Below are 25,028 nucleotides of genomic sequence, written 5' to 3'. Positions count from 1 at the left end.
CACACACACACACACACACACACACACACACACACACACACACACACGCAGTCTCCACTGTCACCGAGGCAAGGGAACATTTTGAACCCCCTGCCTCTCCAGGTTTTCCCCCTTCCCTCCCCCCTTGTGGCTTCTCTGACTTTTTAGTGCTTTTCCTGATATTTAAGGCAGTGAGAAAAATAGGAGGATTTTCCCCAGCCTGCTATACCTTTAGTGAATGTTTTGGAAGAGATGTCATTTAGCATTTAACTTTTGTTTTTAACTTTTGAATTTCGCTATTTTGTCTGACACAGGAAGATATTCCCAATTCCAGCCCTCTCTTTTACAGTATAAAATGAGGGGGAGGAAGATACTGTCAGTTGTGATTCTACTCAATATAAATGCCTTAAATAATTTTTAGTTCTCATATTAAGCCACATACAGGAAAACTCAGTGGACAGACTATGAAAAATTAGTTCTTTAGTTCTGTCTGACTGATACTTCTGAATTTCATAAACTATTTACCAAGCATGAGACTGGGAATATAAAGACACATGAAACAGTTCTTGTTTTCAGGGAATTCGAAAATCGAGTGCCCTGATAAACCATGGCAGGAAGCATAGTAATAATCACAATATGTGCCATTTATGGAGCACCTGTTTTACCGGTTGAATTCTCATAACAGCCTTAAGATCTACAGAGTGAGGAAACTGAAATTCAGAGATGTAAAGTCTTTTGCCAGGAATAGGCAGCCAGTAAATGTAGAACTGAGATTCTTGCCTGTGTGAATGGTCATAGTAGGACTTCTTACCGTATCCTGTGAATGAATCTTTAGAGTATATACCTGTATGTTTACAAAAACAAAGCAGAAAAAACACTTTAGAAACTTAAAATAGTAATATAAAATAAGTTCCAACTCACAGTTGTGAAACAACACATGTCTAGCTGTGAGCATGCAGAGATGGGATTTGAATCACTGTTCTCCACTGCTTGAGTTATAACTGATGGGGTGGGATTTATCCCTGCTTAAGTTGGTAATCGATATTCATGTAAGTCTTATAAAACTTTAGGGCCAAGATTTAGTTAGCCTTTTCAGGGACTTTAAATAAAAACGAGAAACAAAAAAGCCCTAGGCAAATTTAAATGTTTAAAAATTCACTTTCTGTAGCATAAATATTCAAGGTCAAAGAGCAGTTATTGCCAGGAGCAATGCTAAATTCATACACTCCATTGAACACTCATTATGACTGTGAGAGAAAAAATAAAAAGCAGTTATATATACAAGGTAGGAAATGGGCTGAAATGTTAATTGTCTTTTCCAAAATACATGACTCATAAGCAGCAGGGCTGGGATTGGAACCTCAGTCTGTTGAGTCCCCATGGAAAATGGAATAAAGGCTTTCCAGGCAAGAAGCATGAGGAAGGACATGGACACGTGAAAGTGTTTGGTATATTTGGAAATAACAAGTGGTACAGTGCACCTGAGAAGCACTTGAGTGTGCGATTATAAAAAAGAGGCTGGGGGTGTGGAGGAATAGGAGGAAGATAGTCAAAATGTACAAACTTCCAATAAGATAAGTACTGGGGATGTAATGTACAACATGACTATGGCTAACACTGCTGTAAGATATACAGGAAAGTTGTTAAGACAGTAGGTTCTTAGGGTTCCCATCACAAGGGGAAATGTAGTTTTCGTGGGGTTTTTTTTGCATCTATGTGAAATGATGGATGTTAACTAAACTTATTGTGGTAATGATTTCACAATATAGGTAAGTCAAATTATGCTGTACACCTTAAACTTATACAGTGCTATGTATCAATTATATCTGAATAAAACTGGGGGAAAAATCTCAGTCAGTGATGTGAAAAACGAAACAAAGCAACAACAAAAAAAGAGTCTGGTAGGTCACAGGCACATTTTTGAGAAATTTATATGCCATATACTGGAAATTGTACTCTATTCTGTAGGCTATATAAAAGCGTAAGCAGTTGAGTGCATGCTAAGATCTTTATTTTTGAGGACATCTGGTAATGGATGTCTTGCAAGACAGAGAACCAGCATCAGACAGACCAGTTAAGCTAGACAACAGCTGACAAAGATCTATTATGTGGATGAAGCTGTGAGGATGGGAGGAGGGGACATACTTACTAGTTGATTCAGATACGGAGTCCATAGGAACATGGTGATCAGTTGAATTTATTCAACAAGGAAAGAGATAGAAAATGCTTCTGAAGTTTCCACATAGGAAAGGTGGGAAGAAGAATAGATTGGGATTGGGATTTTTTTTCTGGGCATTTTGAGTTTGAAGGGCCAGTGCAAGAGCAAAAGTAAAGATACTCCTTTGGCAATTAAAAATAATGATCTGGAGGTCAGGAAAGAGATCTTCATTCAGGATTTAGACTTGGGCTTCATCCAGGGAAAATGTGTAAAATGGAATTACCTAGGACACTATGTGAAATGAGAATTTGGGGGATTATCACCACTTGGGGGCCAGACAGAGCAAAAGCAGCCAGCAAGATAGATTCAGGGACTACAAACATCAGAACAGAACCTGGAAAAGGGGGTTTCGTGGAAACCAAGAGGAAAGGTTGACTGCACAAAAGAATAAGCTTTCAGAATTTGTTTGGATTGGAATCTGCAAAAGTACTCCTTAATGTAAAAAGTTTGCAAGGAATATACTTCTCCCAAATTGTTTCCTAACAAGATAAAGTACACACTGTTGTATTTGCAGGTTAATTAATATAAAACAGTGAAGTTAACTTAAAACTCCAGTTAACAGATTGATTTTCTTTTTTTTTTTTAAATAAGAGAAAGAGGGACATTTTATGATAAAAGAACTAATACAGGCAGTGTACAGTAGCCATAAACTTTTACATACCAATCAACAGTAGAGCCAAATACATAGAACAATATCATATTTTTTTGTTTTGCTGTGATGATATTTTCTTTTTAACATCTTTATTGGAGCATAATTGCTTTACATTGTTGTGTTAGTTTCTGCTGTATAACAAAGTGAATCAGCTATACCCATACATATATCCCCATATCTACTCCCTCTTGTGTCTCCCTCCCACCCTTCCTGTCCCACCCCTCAGGTCACAAAGCACCGAGCTGATCTCCCAGTGCCCTGCGGATGATTCCCACTACCTATTTTACATTTGGGACTGTATATATGTCAATATCATTCTCTCACTTTGTCCCAGCTTGCCGTTCCCCCCACCATGTCCTCAAGTCCATTCTCTACATCTACATCTTTATCCTTGTCCTGTCCCTAGGCTCTTCAGAACCTTTTTTTTTTTTTTAGATTCCATATACGTGTGTTAGTATACGGTATTTGTCTTTCTCTTTCTGACTTACTTCACTATGTATGACAGACTCTAGGTCCATCCACCTCACTACAAATAACTCAATTTCCTTTCTTTTTAATGGCTGAGTAATATTCCACTGTATGTATGTGCCACATCTTCTTTATCCACTCATCTGTCGACAGACACTTAAGTTACTTCCATGTCCTGGCAACTGTAGATAGTGCTTCAATGAACATTGTGATATATGACTCTTTTTGAATTATGGTTTTCTCAGGGTATATGCCCAGTAGTGGGATTGCTGGGTTGTATGGTAGTTCTATTTTTACATTCTTAAGGAACTGCCATACTGTTCTCCATAGTGGCTGTATCACTTTACATTCCCACCAACAGTGCAAGAGTGTTCCCTTTTCTCCACACACTCTCCAGCATTTATGGTTTGTAGATTTTTGATGATGGCTATTCTGAAAGGTGTGAGGTGATACATCATTGTAGTTTTGATTTGCATTTCTCTAATGATTAGTGATGTTGAGCATCCTTTCATGTGTTTGTTGGAAATCTGTATATCTTCTTTGGAGAAATGTCTGTTTAGGTCTTCTGCCCATTTTTGGATTGGGTTGTTTGTTTTGTGATATTGAATTGCAAGAGCTGCTTGTATATTTTGGAGGTTAATCCTTTGTCAGTTGCTTCATTTGCAAATATTTTCTCCCATTCTGAGGGTTGTCTTTTCGTCTTGTTTATGGCTTCCTTTGCTGTGCAAAAGCTTTGAAGTTTCATTAGGTCCCATTTGTTTATTTTTGTTTTTATTTCCATTTCTCTAGGAGGTGGGTCTTGCTGTGATTTATGTCATAGAGTGTCTGCCTATGTTTTCCTCTAAGAGTTTTATAGTGTCTGGCCTCACATTTAGGTCTTTAATCCATTTTGAGTTTATTTTTGTGTATGGTGTCAGGGAGTGTTCTAATTTCATTCTTTTACATGTAGTTATCCAGTTTTCCCAGCACCACTAATTGAAGAGGCTGTCTTTTCTCCATTGTATATTCTTGCCTCCTTTATCAAAAATAAGGTGACCATATGTGCGTGGGTTTATCTCTGGGCCTTCTATCCTGTTTCATTGATCTATATTTCTGTTTTTGTGCCAGTACCATACTGTCTTGATTACTGTAGCTTTGCAGTATAGTCTGAAGTCAGGGAGCCTGATTCCTCCAGCTCCGCTATTCTTTCTCAAGATTGCTTTGGATATTTGGGGTCTTATGTGTTTCCATACAAATTGTGAACTTTTTAGTTCTAGTTCTATGAAAAATGTCAGTGGTATTTTGATAGGGATTTCATTGAATCTGTAGATTGCTTTGGATAGTACAGTCATTTTCACAATGCTGATTCTTCCAATCCAAGAACATGGCATATCTCTCCATCTGTTTTTATCATCTTTAATTTCTTACATCAGTGTCTTATAGTTTTCTGCATACATGTCTTTTGTCTCCTTAGGTAGGTTCATTCCTAGGTATTTTATTCTTTCTGCTGCAATGGTAAATGGGAGTGTTTCCTTAATTTCTCTTTCGGGTTTTTCATCATTAGTGTATAGGAATGCAAGAGATTTCTGTGCATTAATTTTGTATCCTGTAACTTTACTAAAGTCATTGATTAGCTCTAGTAGTTTTCTGGTAGCATCTTTAGGATTCTCTATGTATAGTATCATGTATGTGCAATCAGTGACAGCTTTGCTTCTTCTTTTCTGATTTGGATTCCTTTTATTTCTTTTTCTTCTCTGATTGCTGTGGCTAAAACTTCCAAACCTATTTTGAATAATAGTGGTGAGAGTGGGCAATCTTGTCTTTATCCTGATCTTAGAGGAAGTGATTTCAGTTTTATACCACTGAGAATGTTTGCTGTGGGTTTGTCATACATGGCCTTTATTACATTGAATTAGGTTCCCTCTGTGCCCGCTTTCTGGAGAGTGTCTATCATAAGTGGGTGTTGGATTATGTCAAAAGCTTTTTCTGTATCTATTGAGATTATCATATAGGTTGTTTTTAAAATATCTTTATTGGAGTATAATTGCTTTACATTGTTGTGCTAGTTTCAGCTGTATAACAAAGTGAATCAGCTATACATATACATACATCCCCATATCTCCTCCCCCTTGTGTCTCCCTCCAATCCTCCTTATCCCACACCTCTAGGTGGTCACAAAGCACAGAGCTGATCACCCTGTGCTATGCAGCTGCTTCCCACTAGCTATCTATTTTACATTTGGTAGTGTATATATGTCCATGTCACTCTCCCACTTCGTCCCAGCTTCCCCTTCCCCTTCCATGTGTCCTCAAGTCCATTCTCTACATCTGTGTCATTATGCCTGTCCTGCCCCGAGGTTCTTCAGAACCATTTTTTTCCTGATTCCGTATATATATATCATATGGGTTTTATCTTTCAATTTGTTAGTATGGTGTATCACATTGATTTGTGTATATTGAAGAATCTGTGATAAACCCCAATTAATCATGGTGTGTGATCCTTTTAATGTGCTGTTGGATTCTGTTTGCTAGTATTTTGTTGAGGATTTTTGCATCTATGTTCATCAGTGATATTGGCCTGTAGTTATCTTTCTTTGTGACATCTTTTTCTGGTTTTGGTATCAGGGTGATGGTGGCCTCGTAGAATGAGTCTGGGAGTGTTCCTCCCTCTGCTATATTTTGGAAGAGTTTGAGAAGGATAGGTGTTAGCTCTTCTCTAAATGTTTGGTAGAATTTGCCTGTCAAGCCATCTGGTCCTGGACTTTTGTTTGCTGGAAGATTTTTAATCACAGTTTCAATTTCAGTGCTTGTGATTGGTCTCTTTATATTTTCTATTTCTTCCTGGTTCAGTCTCAGAAGGCTGTGCTTTTCTAAGAATTTGTCCATTTCTTCCACGTTGTCCATTTTATTGGCATAGAGTTGCTTGTAGTAATCTCTCATGATCCTTTGTATTTCTGCAGGGTCAGTAGTTACTTCTCCTTTTCATTTCTAATTTTATTGACTTGACTCTTGTCCCTTTTTTTCTTGATGAGTCTGGCTAATGGTTTATCATTTTGTTTATCTTCTCAAAGAACCAGCTTTTACTTTTATTGATCTTTGTTATTTTTTCCTTCATTTCTTTTCCATTTATTTCTGATCTGATATTTCTGATTTCTTTCCTTCTGCTAACTCTGGGTTTTTTTTGTTCTTCTTTCTCTAATTGCTTTAGGTGTAAAGTTAGGTTGCTTATTTGAGTTTTTTCTTGTTTCTTGAGGTAGGATTACATTGCTATAAGCTTCCCTCTTAGATTGCTTTTGCTGCATCTCATAGGTTTTGGGTCATCGTGTTTTCATTGTCATTTGTTTCTAGGTGTTTCTTTTTTTTTTTTTGCAGTATGTGGGCCTCTCACTGTTGTGGCCTTTCCCGTTTGTGGAGCACAGGCTCTGGATGTGCAGGCTCAGTGGCCATGGCTCACGGGCCCAGCCACTCCTCGACATGTGGGATCTTCCCAGACTGGGGCACGAACCCATGTCCCCTGCATCGGCAGGCGGACTCTCAACCACTGTGCCACCAGGGAAGCCCTGCTTCTAGGTGTTTCTTGATTCCCTCTTTGATGTCTTCAGTGATCTCTTGGTTATTTAGTAGTGTATCATTTAGCCTCCATGTGTTTGTATTTTTTGAGTTTTTTTTCCTGTAATTGATATCTGGTCTCATAGTGTTGTGGTCAGAAAAGATACTTGATACAATTTCAATTTTCTTAAATTTACCCAGGCTTGATTCGTGGCCCAAGATACGTGCTATCCTGGAGTATGTTCCATGAGCACTTGAGAAGAAAGTGTATTCTGTTGTTTTTGGATGGAATGCCCTATAAATATCAATTAAGTCCATCTTGTTAAATGTGTCATTTAAAGCTTGTGTTTCCTTATTTATTTTCATTTTGAATGATCTGTCCATTGGTGAAAGTGGGGTGCTAAAGTCCCGTACAATTGTGTTACTGTCGATTTCCCCTTTTATGGCTGTTCGCATTTGCCTTATGTATTGAGGTGCTCCTATGTTGGGTGCATATATATTTACAATTGTTTTATCTTCTTCTGGGATCGATCCCTTGATCACTATGTAGTGCCTTTCTTTGCCTCCTGTAATAGGTTTATTTTAATGTCTATTTTGTCTGATATGAGAGTTGCTACTCCAGCTTTCTTTTCATTTCCATTTACATGGAATATCTTTTTCCATCCCCTCATTTTCAGTCTGTATGTGTCCCTAGGTTAGAAATGGGTCTCTTTTAATTTTATTTATTTATTTATTTATGGCTGTGTTGGGTCTTCATTTCTGTGTGAGGGCTTTCTCTAGTTGCGGCAAGTGGGGGCCACTCTTCATCGTGGTGTGCAGGCCTCTTACTATCGCGGCCTCTCTCTTTGCAGAGCACAGGGTCCAGATGCGCAGGTTCAGTAATTGTGGCTCACAGGCCTAGTTGCTTTGCAGCATGTGAGATCGTCCCAGACCAGGGCTCAAACCCGTGTCCCCTGCATTGGCAGGCAGACTCTCAACCACTGCGCCACCAGGGAAGCCCAGAAGTGGGTCTCTTTTAGACAACATATATACGGGTCTTGTTTTGTATCCATTCTGCCAGTCTATGTCTTCTGGTTGGAGCATTTAATCCATTTACATTTAAGGTAATTATCTATATGTATGTTCCTATTACCATTTTCTTAATTGTTTGGGGTTTGTTATTGTAGGTCTTTTCCTTCTGTTGTGTTTCCTGCCTGGAGAAGTTCCTTTAGCATTTGTTTTAAAATGGTTTGGTGGTGCTGATTTCTCTTCACTTTTGCTTGTCTGTAAAGGTTTTAATTTCTCTATTGAATCTGAATGAAGTCCTTTCTGGGTAGAATAATCTTAGCTGTAGATTTTTCCCGTTCATCACTTTAAATATGTCCTGCCACTCCCTCCTGGCTCCCAGAGTTTCTGTTGAAAGATCAGCTGTTAACCTTATGGGGATTCTCTTGTATGTTATTTGTTGCTTTTCCCTTGCTGCTTTTAATATTTTTTTCTTTGTATTTAATTTTTGATAGTTTGATTAATATGTGTCTTGGCATGTTTCTCCTTGGATTTATCCTGTATGGGATTCCCTGTGCTTCCTGGACTTGATTGACTATTTCCTTTCTCATATTAGGGAAGTTTTCAACTATAATCTCTTCAAATATTTTCTCAGTCCCTTTCTTTTTCTCTTCTTCTTCCGGCTCCCCTATAATTCGAATGTTGGCGTGTTTAAGTTGTCCCAGAGGTCTCTGAGGGTGTCCTCTATTCTTTTTTCTTTATTCTGCTCTGTGGTAGTTATTTCCACTATTTTTTCTTCCAGGTCACTTATCCGTTCTTCTGCCTCAGTTATTCTGCTATTGATTCCTTCTAGAGAATTTTAAATTTCATTTATTGTGTTATTCATCATTGTTTGCTCTTTAGTTCTATGTCCGTGTTAAACATTTCTTGTATTTTCTCCATTCTATTTCCAAGATATTGGATCACCTTTACTTTCATTTCTATGAATTCTTTTTCAGGTAGACTGCCTATTTCTTCTTCATTTGTTTGGTCTGGTGAGTTTTTACTTTGCTCCTGCATCTGCTGTGTATTTCTCTGTCTTTTCATTTTGTTTAACTTACTGTGTTTGTGGTCTCCTTTTTGCAGGCTGCAGGTTCATAGTTCACGTTGTTTTTGGTGTCTGCCCCCAGTCCGTAAGGTTGGTTCAGTGAGTTGTGTAGGCTTCCTGGTGGAGGCGACTCGTGTCCATGTTCTGGTGGATGAGTCTGGATCTTGTCTTTCTGTTGGGCAGGACCATGGCTGGTGGTGTGTTTTGAGGTGTCTGTGACCTTATTATGATTTTAGGCAGCCTCTCTGCTAATGGGCGTGGCTGTGTTCCTGTCTTACTAGTTGTTTGGCATGGTATGTCCAGCACCAGAGCTTGCTGATCCGGTCTTAGCGTTGAGACAAAGGTCTCTAGGAGACCTCTCGCCAATTGATATTACGTGGGGCTGGGAGGTCTTTGGTGGCCCAATGTCCTGAACTCGGCTCTCCCACCTCCAAGGCTCAGGTCTGACTCCCGGCCAGAGCATGAAGACCCAGTCAGTCACACAGCTCGAAGAAGAGGGAGGGAAAAAAGTAATAAAATAAAATGAAATAAAGTTATTAAAACAAAAAATAAAAGAATATGTTATTAAAATAAAAACTAATAAAAAAGAAGAGAGCACCCAAACCAATAAATAAATCCACCAATGATAACAAGTGCTAAAAATTATATAAGATAAGCATAAAAATCAGAAACTAGTCAGTTGCATATAGGAAACCCCAAGTCTACAGTTGCTCCCAAAGTCCACCACTTCAATTTTGGGACAATTTGTTGTGTATTCAGGTATTCCACAGATGCAGGGTACATCAAGTTGATTGTGGAGATTTAATCTGCTGCTCCTGAGGCTGCTGGGAGAAATTTCCCTTTCTCTTCCTTGTTCGCACAGCTACTGGGGTTCAGCTTTGGATTTGGCTCTGCCTCTGCATGTAGGTCGCCCTCTGGCATCTGTTCTTAGCCCAGACAGGATGGGGTTAAAGGAGAGACTGATCAGTGGGCTCTGGCTACTCAGGCTGGCAGGAGGGAGGGGTATGGAATGCAGGGTGAGCCTGGGGCGGCAGAGGCCAGCATGATTTTGCAACAGCCTGAGGCATGCTGTGTGTTCTCCCAGGGGAATTGTCCCTAGATTACGGGACCCTGGCACTGGTGGGCTGCACAGGCTACCAGGAGGGGAGGTGTGGATAGCAACCTGTGCTTGCACACAGGATTTTTGGTTGGCTGCAGCAGCAGCAGCCTTAGTGTTTCATGCCTGTTTCTGGTGTCTGTGCTGATAGCCACGGCTTGTGCCCGCCTCTGGAGTTCATTTAGGCAGTACTCTGCCTTCTGTGGGCAGACAGGGTAGGAATCCCGTCTCCTGGCACACCTTGAAACAATGGTCTCTTGACTCTTAGGCACTTCCAAACTGTTTACTGGACTCCCTCCTTGTGAACTGTGGCACACTAGCTCCATTCAGGCTGTGTTCATTGAGCCAACCCCAGTCCTCTCCATGGGATCTGAGCTCCGAAGCCTGAGCCTCAGTTCCCAGCCCCCACCCACACCAGCGGGTGAGCAGACAATCCTCTCAGGCTGGTGAGTGCTGGTTGGCACCCATCCTCTGTGCGGGAATCTCTCTGCTTTGCCCTCCGTACCACTTTTGCTGCGCTCTCCTCTGTGGCTCCGAAGCTTCCCCGCCACCACCCCGCCATCTCCACCAGTGAAGGGGCTTCCTAGTGTGTGGAAACATTTCCTCCTTCACAGCTCCCTCCCAGAGGTGCAGGTCCCCTCCTTATTCTTTTGTCTCTGTTTTTTCTTCTTTCTTTTGCCCTCCCCATGTACGTGGGGAGTTTCTTGCCTTTTGGAAGGTCTGAGGTCTTCTGCCAGCATTCAGTAGGTGTTCTGTAGGAGTTGTTCCGCATGTAGATGTATTTCTGATGTATTTGTGGGGAGGAAGGTGATCTCCACGTCTTACTCCTCCACCAACTTGAAGGTCTCTCAGGCTTAATATTTTTACCTTCTTACATCCAATTCTGTCTTTGTATTCATAGCACTATTCATTCAATCAATAATCAGTGTTTACATAAAATGAGTATACAGGTGTTTACTTCAGAGCCAGGTCATACTGTATAACTATATTTCCTTCCTTACCCTCCCCCTTATCCCCAGCATTAATGATTATCTTTGGGTTTTGCTCACCTGATGTGCTATATCCATGTAATTAATTCCTTGTAAATATTCCATTAGCTCTGTCAGACATGCCCACTCATCTTTCTCCACTGATATGCCTCTCATATCAAATATTCTGTGAAGTCCTCTGTTCCTTGGAGACCTCGGTCCTACTGCTTTCTGCCCTCCTGATCTAGCTGGACAGTGTGGCTCCCTAAGCCCGCTGCAAAGCTGGACCCCATGACTTGTGACTTTGTTTTACTGTTCTCCAACATTGGGCCTGTGATTTTCAGATCCCGTGTCTTTCTCTTACTTTGCTCTTCCAGTAGTTTTGTAGGAAAAGGTGCCAAGGAAGTAAATTCTCTGAGTTCTTGCACATCTGAAAATGCCTTTATTCTACTCTCACATGTGATTTATGCAATGGATAATATAGAAGTTGAACATTTCTTTTAGATTTTTAAAGGCATTTTTCTGTTATATTTTAAAACTCAGTTTTGCTATTGAGAAATCTGGTGCCATTCTAATTCTGTGTTTGGTATATGATTTGTTTTTTCCACCTTCTGTGGAAATTCTCAGGTTATTTTCTTTATCTACAATGTTTGGACATTTTGTCATTATGTACTTTGGTGTGGGTCTTTCCTTGTGCTGAGTACTTGGTGTGCTCTTTTAATGAGGATAAATGTTTCTATTTTTTGTATTATTTCACTGATAATTATCTCCCTTTTGTTTATTGTTTTGTTTTATTTGTTTACTTTGCCCTGCCTCTTTTTCCTGGATCCTATTCAGTCAAGAGTTAGACTGCCAGGATCGATCCTTTGTCAGTGATGTTTTATTCCCTACTTTCCATTTCTTGTTGTGTGTGGGGTTTTTTTGTTGTTTTATTTTTCTGGGAGATTTTCTTAATTATAGCCTTCTAAACTTTCTTTTTCACTTTTTGGTTTGAAAATTTTTGAATATTTTGTATTTTTTATTTCCAAAAGCTCTTCCTTGATCTTTGAGCTTTTCCATAGCATCTTGTTCTTGTTTTATGCATTATCTTTATTATTGTCTCCAAGGACATTAATTAGAATTATTTTAACATTGTCTTTTTCTCTGTCAAGATCTCTGCATCCTTTGGGTTTATTTCTTCCCTTTGTCTATTTTACACTCTCTTTTTCATGTGGGAGACTTTCTGTAAGTAACTAACAATCCTTGGTCCTAGGTGAGGCAATAGCAAAGTCAGTTTCTCTGGGTGGATCTCATTGACCAGCACACTTGGCTTTCAGATGAACCAGAGAAGAACCTGACTACTTTGCAGGATGACATACAAATAACGGTATATAGAGAGAGTTTTTTTCCCTTTGGGAGGGGATTTCATTTCTTCAGGGACAGTCCCTCGATATTACTTACTCTTAGTATGAACATCAGACATTGTGTTGCCTGGGAGTGAAGAGCAATGGGCAAGGGGACTTGATTGTTCTGGATTTTGAGTTTAAAAGAATCTTTAAGCTATTTTTAGCTCGATATCTCACCCTGCCCTTTGCCATGTTTTGAGCTTCTCCTTGGTTATATGAGGGCAAATCTGTTTCTCACTCATCCTTATCTCTTTACAAATGCAGAATGCATTTTAATCTATGGTTTTCTCTGGCCCACTTATCTGTAACCACTTCTCAATCTACTTGCATTTTCCAGAAATTTGTTTAAATTTCTCCCCCACTCCACTCACTAATATCTTCTCACATTTTCTTTTTTAACCTTATCAACATATACCTTATTTTAAATTCTTTTGCCATCATTACAGCAGAATATCTAGAGGAAGAGGAAATAAAACGTGTGTAGATATAACCAGAAGTCATAGCTCTTCCTTTCAGAGGTGTTATGATTTTGGCTGATATCATATGATTTTGGCTGGAATTTCAGTAGGAACACTTAATTCTGGGTATACTTTTAATATATTGTTGAGAGAGAGTTTTGAAAAAGTCCTCTACCACCATCTTAAATGTTAAGGCAATCAGAAAAGATTCTGCCTGGTCAAAGTCTCATTTAAACTTTAACATAGTAAGAAATAGCTTTCCATCAGTGGTAGAGTAGGAGAACTATGCTCTGAATTAGAATGGGACTGTCTTTATCTGGTCAGCTTCATTTATTGTCTCTGCTGATACACTAATCAGGGCAGCAGTTCTGGAACATGGAACCAGTTGGACCAGCTAAGAGTTTAACAAAACCTGCCAGGGAGCCATCACAGAAAACTTGAGGTCCCTTAGAAGTTATGTGTAGAATTTCAGTGGATCTACCTTCATAATTTTTCATTTGTTCTTCAAACCATTGAGTTGTCCTTTTGTTTTGAAACAGAATCATATTTCTCTCTATATCAAAGAATCTTCCTTTTTTAACCTGACATAGGCATTACATGGAACCCCTGAAGTTATAATACTGTGAAAATAAGAGCGGTTATGGCTATAGTGGAAGAATCAACAGAGCCATACTTCGATGTCTTGGCTGAGACTTTAGTATGACATTGGGGAGGGGCAGGCAGCAGGGGCAGAGAACATGATGAGTTGATTATTTTTAGTAAAATTTTTCCATGTGTACCTGACTTACATTCATGCTAACAAAATTAACTTTCTACATGGAATTATTCCTATGCTCTAGAAATGTGAAATTTAAATAGTTGTTCTACTGATGTCCCAACTTCAATAGTGTAGAAAGCAGCCTGTGTTCTTCATGAGCAATAGATAAGTAGTGATCATTTGCTACTAAGTGGAATTTAAACCAACAAAAAGTTGATACTTATTTTACATCATTTTAAACATTTAAGGTTGGAAGATAAAGAACACTTATCAGGTAAGCTAATAATGGAAAATAAAGTAGAAGTGTGTCAACTTCCAAGTCTTCGTTTCTTAAAAGATAGTATCACCAACTGGCTAAGACTAATTCCACTTCTGAAATGAAGATCATCTTCCAATTGACAGCTTACTTTATTACTCAGCTACCCTCCTGGAACTCATAGTGTTTAGAGGGGAGTGAAAAGCTAATGATTATGCATTAGGGTGTGATATATACACAGTAAGAGAGGCATATTTAAAAGTATCATATAGTAGAGCACAAGCTTTCCAGTCAACCAAGACCTGGGCTTGAATCCTGGCTCTGTCATCTGATACATTTATAATCTTGAGCAAATCTTGAGAAACCAGTGCTCAAAATATATTAAAGAAAATCAAATAAGGCAAGACATCTACCTTTAAGGAACTTATAGGAGAGGCAGACAAATCATTAAGAAGAAGAGGTGATGATTGCTATGGTGGAAGAATGTACAGGGTGTTATGGGGTAGAGAAAGAGGCATCTAAATCAGATGAAAGGCCAGTGAAATCTTACAGAGATGTGAGCTTTGAAAGACAAAGATGGTGTAGGGACCAGAATTCCAGGCAGAAGCTGTGTCATAGAAGGTCGTGTATGTGCACAAGGCTGTATTACTTCTTGTAGACATGGAAAGCTAAGGAAAAGTTTTAAATAGGGGAGTCAGGTTTTCAAACCAGGATTTTTGATAGAGCAATTGAGGAGTTGCAATGTGGAGGATGAAGAGGAGCAGGTGAGACTTGCAGTAGGCAGATTGATGAGTAACAAGTACTCCAGTTGAGAAAAGGTATAATGAATACACAGAATGCCAGGTAAAGATGATGAGGGGATGAGGCTACAATGACCAACTTGTCCTAGTTTGCCTAGGACTGTCTTGTTTTAAAAAAAACTGAAAGTCCCATGCCCCAGGAAACCTTTCAGTTCCTGCAAATCAAGATGGTGGATCAGCCCATCTGAGGTTCTGAAGGTAGGAGTGAAATGGATGGGGACACTGATCCAAGTCATATTCAGATGGTAAAATCTATAAGACTAATAACTAGTTGGATGTTGTCAGGGTGGTGACAGAAAAGGAGAAGTTGAAGACACTAATCAGGTTTCTAAGTTGGTTGCTGGAGTAGCGAGTTGTACCATCATCTGAGAGAGATTGAATCACTGTGTGTAAATTCTTTCAAATCATGGACTTTTACCTCTACTTTATAGTCCTAGTCAATAGTGCCTCTTTTGCGCATGTATTATTCATGGCAGTTCCCTCTCTTAATTCTACAATTTTGATTGATTTGCAATCTAGATCTGAAAAAAAAAATAATACAAAGCAATCTTTTAGTGGCTGTATCTTTTGTTAGTGCAGTAACATGGAACTATGTAGCAGTACCCAGGCCATGTGTCCAGGCTGGAGGCAATCTCCTTATCTAAAAAACAGGTGCTGGTGTTTGTACTTTTTAGGTTGTTCTTAGTAGAAAGGACTGAATTTTATAGTCGGTCTCCTAGAGAGGGTTCATCTGTTTTAACTACTTCACAACCCCTAGTCTTTGGATTTAATTCCCTAAATGTGTCAAAAACAAATACATTTCAGGCTACCATTCTTATGAAATAAATTTTAAATGATGCCATTAGAAAAGTCAGGGGAGACATAAAAGTAGCTATTCAGCTCATTTTTAAGTTTTCAACTGGATATTTCATGTTTATGTTGTTTTCTTATTCTCTGAATGATGGATAACATTCCTTGATTCTTTTCCAAACCAGCTTGATTGTACAAGCCACAGATAAAGGTATACCCAGGCTTTCTGGTACAACTGTGATCAAGATACAAGTGACTGATACAAATGACAATGCCCCGGCTTTTCTCCCCTCTGAAGCAGTGGAAGTTGCAGAAAGTAAGTGTGGTGATTTGAAATATCAAACTTGTATAATATCATCTACCATTTTTTCAGCTGGGTGCTATGTGAAATATAAGTACTAATCCTCAACAACCACATAACATAAATAGTTTTTATCTTCATTTTACAGAATAGAAAATGGAGGGTCAGAAGTTAAATATCAAATGTCAAAGAAGTTAAAAGTTAAAGTTGGGATTTGCATTCAGACCAGCAGGAGGCTGGTTTCCCAAGGTCAAACCTCCATTCCACACAGCTTCTTTATGTGTATGGGCATTGCTTAAAAGTGAAATCTCTATGAAGAGCATCTTTTGTTGACTGCGTTGCTCACCATGAAGCTCCCCTGAGAGGCAGTGATGTTCTTAGACTAATAACTCTATTAGTCTTTGTGTTGCTGAACTCAGGTCTGGCTGTTCACCACTCGAAAGCCAAACTCAAGAGGCAAGTGTTGGTAGAAAGGAAAGGCTGATTTTTTTCAGGAGGCCAGTAATTGGGAGGGGAAAACATACTTGTGTCCAAAGGCCAATTCCCCGTTGCTGATCAGGGGGCAAGAGCTTCTAAAGGGGAGTTTCATGGGTGTATAGCCAGAGGGAGGGGGCGATGAGCAGAAGAGCACAGCCAGCTCTGAGGATCAAGTTGAAATTTGTCATGTGATGGTCTGATCAGCATCATCTTGATTGCTTTAAGCCCAGATAATCTTCAGTTCCAGGGTCAGTTTGTTCCCATTTCTTTAAGGCTGATTCTCAGAATTGTGGCAGCTTATGTCATGGCTACAGCCTGGCCATGATGTAGTTAACTTCTTGATCTGGTAGATGTTTCAGTATCTACAAAACAGCTCAAAGAATATGGCCCAGAATATTATCTATAGCCCTTGAGGAGGAGCTAAAGGTCCTTGACCATGCTTAATGACTAAACTATTATGATTTTGTCCTGTTTGACTACTTTTCTTTTGTTTCTGTATTTCCTCACTTCTCTGATTAAATTTATTCTTTTATTTTTTTCATTTTTTGGTCATGCCACGAGGCTTGTGGGATCTTAATTTCCCTACCAGGAATTGAACCCAGGCCCTCAGCAGTGAAAGCATGGAGTCCTAACCACTGGACCACCAGGGAATTCCCTAAATCTATTCTTTGACTAAAATTTTTCTACAGAAAAAAGAAAGGGGGAGGACATGGTGGGGAATCTGTCCCAGGAAAGCCCCATAAGGTTCTGCTCAGTTTTATTTGCAGTACACTAATGACAAGTAATAAGTGAAGGGAGTTGGATGTTCCTCGCACAGAGTTATCATTTCCTCTAGTGTAAACTAAACTTCAACATTTGCAGAAAAATTTTACCACATTAATGGTAGAGGTTGAAAATACAAAGTTTTACGTTATATTCTGATTAGCCTTAATTGTTTGGGTCTCTGGGTTATATGAAGACTCCATAGTCTGTGATCTCAAAGTTGTTTGTGGTCAATGGCTGTACTGGTAAAACCCAACCCAACTTTTTATAGTTGAAGTTGCAAATAGTGGCCCTTCACTATCCTCTCTCCTTTCACTCTTAATATCCAACTTCTTCCTAAAATGTGCTTAACATTTTGTTATGTTCACTTTCCAAACAAATCATAAACATTACTGCTTGCAGAGGGCTATATTCCAGAAATTTTTATATATAAGGATACCTACAAATATTTTTAAAAATCTAAAATACTCTGCCAATAAAAAATTGTCTAGTTTCGCCTCTCACCAGTTGGATATATTTTTCCCAGCTTTTACTGAAGGTAAGAGTACATGCACTGGAATCAAAATGCAGCAATGTGCCCAGGATAAATATATCACAAGAACAAGCTGTATAAATCAAAACATACCGAAAGGGGTCAAGTGTGGTTGGTGCATGTCAAGAATGTTCAAATTTGAAACATGAAAATTATGAGTCTCCCACACAGTGGAACTATTCTGAATGCCTTGGCATCTTCTTTCCACCCGCACCATACCTGTCAGCTCCAAAACAAAGTCCCTGTCTTGGCAGTGTAGGCTAGAGAACATATATGACATGTGAGACATTTACCATGTCATCTATTTGTGATTTTTTTTGGTGAATAATATTAGATATCTGTTTTCATCACTAGTATGATGTACACTTTCTATAGTCTTTATAATTTTGAGAGTCAGATTTTAAGAGAAGGAAGCAGTGTGTGCCACTCAAAAGAAATAATTTTATAAAAATGAATATAAGGAACTAAGTATCTATTTCTAACTTTAGCATCCAAATATTTTCATTTAAATCTTGCCTACTTTTCATAAATTTATGTTTTGTATTAATGTTTTGAGTAATAACCTTTTTCCCACCCACATCCCCATTAATATATGGTTTTGATATAGAAACTATATAGTACAAATAAGTGGCTTAGAATGTTTCTTGGTGCTGGAATTGTGTTATAAACATATGATGAAAAGTGTAATATAAAAATTGAATATACCCTACTTCCTCAATTCCATACTCACTGGTAAATTTTCACTTTTATTGGGCTCATAAATTCTTCAGAGTTTTTGTTCAGTTCATAACGAGCCTTGTATGAGAAATCATGCCAATAAATAGCAAATCATGTTGGACTTAAAATCAAAATGCTTGGATTGAACTGTTAAAGAAAAATATTTCAAAGGATGACTTTTAATGGAGACTGACAGTGGTCATGACTATTTCAGATTCTTTGCCTGGTGTAATTGTGACTCAGATATCAGTTCATGATGTGGATTTGAATCCAGCTTTCATCTTCAGTTTCGTCAAAGAGAGTAATCCTGGAACTAAGTTCGCTATTGATCGGAACACTGGGGTAGTGGTGCTAGTGAAAACACTGGACTTTGAAGAAGCTACTGAATATGAGCTGCATATCCAAATTTCAGATTTGGTGCACCACACGGAAGGGACACTCATCGTCCATGTGCTGGACGTCAATGATAACCCACCAGTATTTTCTCAAGATTCTTACCAGGTAGAGAACTTAAGAGATGTTGGAACTTGAAAGAATAGGGAATAATGTTGACACTAATTTAGACAAACAGACAGTATTCACTGCTTTTACTGCCTAAGTTGTTGCTGAGAGTTTTATATTTAATATTATGGAGGATAGAAGTACATATGGAATTGAATATCACATTCAATTCAATTTCTTAGGTATGTATCACAAATCATCATATGAAAGTATGTCACCATTTTTCTAGTTTTTAGGGATTGGGATCCAGTTGTTCATAATAATTGGGACTTGCCTAATATTTGCAAAGCCACAAATAAGACAATAAGGTAGTTTGGATTATCTGCAGTTAATTTGAGAAAACCTTTTCTTTCCTAGGCATGTATTTTTGAATATATTGATTAACATTTTGCAGAAACAAATCATGAACAAAACTCTACAGTGTAAACTGTAGATTTTAGAGCATAGTATATGTTTATAGAAGTAAGGACAATGATAACATTCACCTAAGTATTTGGATATGGGCTCCAGGACTCTTGAATGTAACAAATGCAAGGTTTACCTGTAAACACAGGAGAGAAACTAACAAATGCAAGGTTTACCTGTAAACTCAGGAGAGAAGCTAACCTAAGTAATGATCTTCTGTGAAGGCTTGTTAAATAATACAATGCTCATAATTATAAAATGTACAGTATAATAATACATTAGTAAATGCGTTAGCTGTCCTCTACCACACAGAAATAATTTTTAGAAGGAAAATTTTTCATAATAAAAATCAAAACTGAATGAAAAATTTTTAAAGTTTTTGTTTTTCTGAATTCTGGAACTACTAATACAATCGTCTTAATATGTTCACTCTATAAATTAATCTGCCTAAAAAAGTCAGGTTCTCTGTCTTTTCTATAAGCAAAATGAATAAAAGGGCCTCAGGTTCTGACCCTGCTCATGAAAATAGCTACAACCTTAAGCACAGTGCCCATCTCCCTCTTTTCCCCTCAGGTCACCATTTCCGAATCGGTGCCTGTGGGGCACGCAGTGCTGACCGTGGTGGCCACAGATGTGGAAAGCAACGAGAACATTTCTTACAGGATCCTTTCTTCTTCTAAGGCATTTTCAATTGATCCTACAAATGGTGAGTTATTTATAGTGGCTTTAGCATTCATAGGTTTGAGTTACAGGGTGGAAGCCTGAAATAATCCTTTCCAAATGTGCCACCTCCATCCCCACACGCTGGTATCAAAGACACCACCTTCTTATTTCTCTTCACGTCAAATGCTGTGGTAGCAGATCCTGGTGCTATTTCTCTTCTCCAACATTTCAATGGCTGGAAAGCAAAAGGAACTGATTAAATGCTGGCAAATGCACAGAAGTTCAGAGACCTCAGTATAGTAAATACCAGCTCATCCAGCCAACCAAGCACAGTTGAAGTAATTAGCCCAGGCCTCAACAAGAATCAAAATGAAGTCAAAGAGGTTCATTTAGAACTGAAGACTTCATGTTACCAGAGTTTAGAAGCTTTTTTTCCAAGCCAAGTACAAGAAGTTCAGTAACAGCATCACATATTCAACAAGGAGCAAAAAAAAAAAAAAACAAAAAGGAAAATTATTTGAGCATCTCTACTAAGTGAAAACAATTGAGGATGTTCTGGTTTCTTTGATGTCTCCCAAGGCTCCTTGTTTTGTTATCAGAGATCAAGACATTTGTGGTTGTGAAATGCATTCAGGCAAGGATTTCAGGTTAGAAAAGTAAAGCATTGTATAGAGAAAATTTAACAGCAAGTAAACATTAAAAGCTAAATTTGATAAAGATGAATAATTAGCAAAGTGCTGTCCCTAGCAGAGCACATGCTAGAAAAGAACAGGGCTGGGACACGTTACACTGTGTGTTCCCCATCTCCACCCACCACTGCGTTGTTTCACAAGTGAGAGCTGACTTATAAGTCAAACTCTGGATGATCGATGTTAATTAGGTTTACTCTGCTGATCACTTTGCAGTTACACAAATATCGAATCATTATTTTGTACACCTGAAACTAATATAATGTTATATGTCAATTATATTCTCAATTTTAAAAAGTTAACCTCAGGATTACCTGAACGGAGAATTTAGTCACCAAATACGAGTATGAGGCCCTCAGAGTATGGTAACGGGGAGAAGTAGGTAATGTCGCCACACAGCCTGTAGATGAATGATTACTGGGTGGACTCGAACATGTCAAGAATTTGGCTTTCCTCTCTCTCTCTGTCTCGCTCTCTCGGCCACAGCAAATTGCAGTGTGACATCGTCCCTCTGAGCACTCGATCCTGGCAACACTTTTGCTTGATGTGCATTATCAACAGACTTTACATTGATTAGAATGTTTTTAAAATCTTGAATATTATCAGGTCAACTGAGTTCATGGTGGGACCCAAACTGAAATGTGGCATTTAAAAGATACCATTTTGTATTCTTTCTTTGTGACCATACTTAAGACACATTTTCCTTAGAAAAATATTGTTACATACATACTTATAAAAATTATATATTTCTATATTTAAGATGATAAAACGTATTACACATATTTCATCAATGGGGAAAAATCCACTTGCTGAATTAAACAAGAGCTTTAGGAAAAGCATCTCTAGAATTCAGCAATAGTCGTTAAGTCTGCATTATCATATTTACTACTTTCATTTGACTAGCATGAGTGCCATCCAGCATTTCCAGATTAAATATCTTTATGCCAGAATGTCTCTATACATGTGTCTATGCATAGTAGAATGGGGTATAAGTTATTCAAATAAGAATACATTTTCTTTAAAAAGTAATAATGGAACAATTTACTATACAAAAATAAAATGTTTAAAAACTTGTGGCAAAATCATCTTCAAGCAGCACACATATTTAATAGCGTGAATGCCATGAATATTATTTCTGAATCTTAAGTGTTACAAAAGTATAAATGTAATCATCTAAATTTTCTATTTGGAGTTACCTTTAGTTGTAACTAACAGATATCTTTACATATTAGTAAATATTTGCTGACTAAGATGATCATGAAAATTTTACTTCACAACATTGAAAGACTATGTCTTGTTTTTCAGGCACAGTATATACTATCAATCCTGTCTTACTTCTGGATAGAAAATCAACAATTCGATTTCTTGTTGAAGCCAGTGATGGTGGAATTCCTGACCTGAAGGCTGTTACCTTGGTGGAGATAGAAATACAAGATGTGAACAATTATGCCCCTGAGTTTGCAATAGAATATTATAATCTTAGCTTGAGTGAAGACACTCCAATTGGAAGCACACTTGTCACCTTTTCAACTGTTGACCATGACTGGACCCATGAAAACACTCATGTTGAATATTCCATCATCAGTGGTAATTCACAGAACAATTTCCATGTGGAAACTAGTTTCATTCATTCAGAATATACTTACAAGCAAGTTGGTTACCTGGTGTTGATTCACAATCTGGACAGAGAAGCAACCGCCAGTCATAAGCTTGTCCTTCTGGCATCTGACCATGGCTGCCCTCCACTGAGTTCCTCAGCCACTGTGTCAATAGCAGTACTCGATGTGGATGATAACCCACCTGCATTCAGCAGTCTGGAATATCATGTCCACATCAAAGAAGGTACCCCTCGAGGGAGCCCCATCACTGTGGTCTCAGCAAGTGACTGTGATGTGGCTTCACATGCAGAAATCGTCTACCACCTAATCTCTGGAAATGAGAAGGGGCATTTTCACTTAGAAGAAAAAACTGGAGTTCTTTATTTGATTAAACCTTTGGATTATGAAGAAACGATAAAATTTACTTTAACTCTCCAAGCTTCAGATGAAGAAAAGAAGCATTTTTCTTTTGCAGTTGTGTTTGTCAATGTCCTGGATGATAATGACCATGCACCTCAGTTTATGTTCCCAAACTTGAACTGTGCTGTTCCTGAAAATCTTCCTGTTTTCTCCACCATATGTTCTGTAAATGCTTTGGATTTTGACACAGGTCCTTATGGAGACTTGACCTATTCTATAGTTTCACCCTGTTCTCTCCTTCATGAGATGCCGCATGATCATGACCTCTTCCTCATTGACCCCTTATCAGGGGATATTCGTGCTCAGCAAGTCCTTGACTATGAACATGACAAAAAATACTGCCTCACAGTTCAGGCCAAAGACAAGGGTGACTCAACAGCCTCCTTAATGGTTTGGGTGGATATTGAAGGGATAGATGAGTTTGAACCCATTTTCACTCAGGATCAGTATTTTTTCAACCTCCCAGAAAAGAGTAATGTAAGACAGTTGATTGGCAGAGTGGAAGCATCCGATGCAGATGCTGGTATTGATGGAGTTATTCTTTACTCCCTCGAAACTCCATCTCCCTTCTTTTCAGTAAATAAAACTAATGGAAATATTTATTTAAGTGGAGCCCTTCCCCTAATAAAAAGTCAAGTCAGCAAAGAAGACACCATCGAAATGAAAATAATTGCTCGTAGCCCCAAACCGGACTCCAAGTTTACATCTTGTACTGTTTTTGTGAATGTGTCTTTTTCCTTGGAAGGAAAACACTCCACAGAATCAGCTAACAGCTTTTTGATCAGTCTCACTGTCTCCTTTTTAGTGTTTTTGTTACTTGTCTTCATTCTAATTGTACTTATTTTAAGACATAAACAAAAAGATGCAATAAACAATTTTGAAGAAAAGAAAACATCATCATCCTTAGATATCAGTGTGAGACCGACCAGGGATGCCAGCACGCTGAAACCCTTCCAAAAAACTAATGAGAGTGATAATGAGGTAGTGCCCGTGGACTCCATGCCTGAATGGTTGAGTTTAACAAGAATTATGGAGAAGGACATTGCACATCTGTACAGGCACTCAAACTCCAGTGGTCACTATTCTGTGGAAGGAGAAACTGCAGAAGATAAGGAAATCCAGAGGATAAATGAGCACCCTTACAGAAAGGACTCTGACTCAGCTCTGAGTGATAGGGAGTCCAGGATGCCAGACTCTGGCATTCCAAGGGAATCAGACCAGCTCTCTTGTTTGTCTGGGGAAACTGATGTGGCGGTCACTGCTGAAACAGCAGAAACCAGCCATACATTTGAGGAAGGAGATCAAGGACAGGGCTGTGGCACTACCTATGTTCAAAATAACATCTTACTCCAGCCTCTAAAGAAGAGAGAAGGAAAAGTGGGCATCCTGGCTGATGTCAGAAAAGAGGCCGTCTTTATTTCAGGTGATCAGGAAGCAGGATGTGCAGCTCTTTCAACCCAGAGAAACTCTGATCATGATGTAAGAGGCAACTATCACTGGGATTATCTCCTCAGTTGGGAACCCAAGTTCCAACCTCTTGCATCAGTATTTAATGACATTGCAAAACTAAAGGATGAGCACTTACTTATGCCTGGCATTCCAAAGGAGAAGAAATCTTTTGTTTTTCCACCACCTTTGATAACAGCAGTAGCCCAGCCCGGGATTAAAGCAGTTCCACCAAGAATGCCAGCCATAACCCTGGGGCAGGGACTTCGGAAATACCCACACTCCCCCATTCGCTATCATCAAAGTTCTCTGCCGAAAGCCATGACGCCCAGTTTTTCTCCATCCCTTTCTCTGCTGACCACACAGACCCCTGCCATAACCCCGCTGCTGTCAGATGGAGAGTTATTAGGAACACATCTGAGTGGTACATGCCATGAACCTAAAGCAGCAGATGAAGCTCAAATATAAAACAATTGTGATGTCAAGCACCTGCTCTCCATTGGTCATGAATGATTGGACAAAACATTCCTAAGTGAGCTCCTTGAGATTGGGTTCATTTATCTATGAGTGAGGGATATAATTTAGTCTAGGTTTTTAGAACTCTCTCATTTAAGTTTGGAGAATTTGTTTCAGTCTTAATGAGAAGTTACCCTGTCTTTTAACCTTTATGTTTTGCTCTCAGGATTCAAGTTTGTATATATTAAGTAGTGTATATTCTGTCACACCTGGTCTTCTGTATGGTTAGATTTCCAAAGGACACAGTGAACTTGGCTGACCGCCAAAACGTTTATATGAAAATAAATGGAAATAAAGTATACTGTATTCTGGTCACTTTACTGCTGATTATTCTGCTACTTATAAAACAAATTAGTAAAGACTGAATAAAAAATGAGTGTAGGACAAAAAGTAGCAGAGAGGGGAAATTTGGAAGGATAAACAAGTTGTAAAGTGAAGCAGTTTTCTGCAGATCTGATATACTTGGAGATGCGTTTCCCCATTTTCCCCATAAGCCACACTTGGGGAGTTTAGCCATAATTTGAATTTACTATGGTGTCTTTTGGAAATCTAATGAGAAATTAAGAATGAAATTTGT

General features: G+C 38.7%; 1 protein-coding gene across 1 annotated transcript in view; it reads left to right on the top strand.

The window, feature by feature from the left end:
• The window catches only part of DCHS2 (dachsous cadherin-related 2), a 283,498-nt gene extending 259,095 nt beyond the window's left edge, over positions 1-24,403 (top strand). Inside the window, 4 exon segments of the mRNA XM_029235496.1 lie at positions 15,610-15,740; positions 18,428-18,714; positions 19,693-19,825; positions 21,777-24,403. Coding sequence (XP_029091329.1) covers positions 15,610-15,740; positions 18,428-18,714; positions 19,693-19,825; positions 21,777-24,403 — 3,178 coding nt within the window.
• Positions 24,404-25,028: the final 625 nt, after the last annotated feature.

Source organism: Monodon monoceros, unplaced genomic scaffold, assembly GCF_005190385.1.
Source record: "Monodon monoceros isolate NGI ecotype Baffin Bay Population unplaced genomic scaffold, NGI_Narwhal_1 Super_Scaffold_20, whole genome shotgun sequence".
Classification (NCBI taxonomy): Eukaryota; Metazoa; Chordata; class Mammalia; order Artiodactyla; family Monodontidae; genus Monodon; species Monodon monoceros.
The sequence above is the reverse complement of the archived record's forward strand: the minus strand, read 5'-3'. Positions and strand labels throughout refer to the sequence as shown.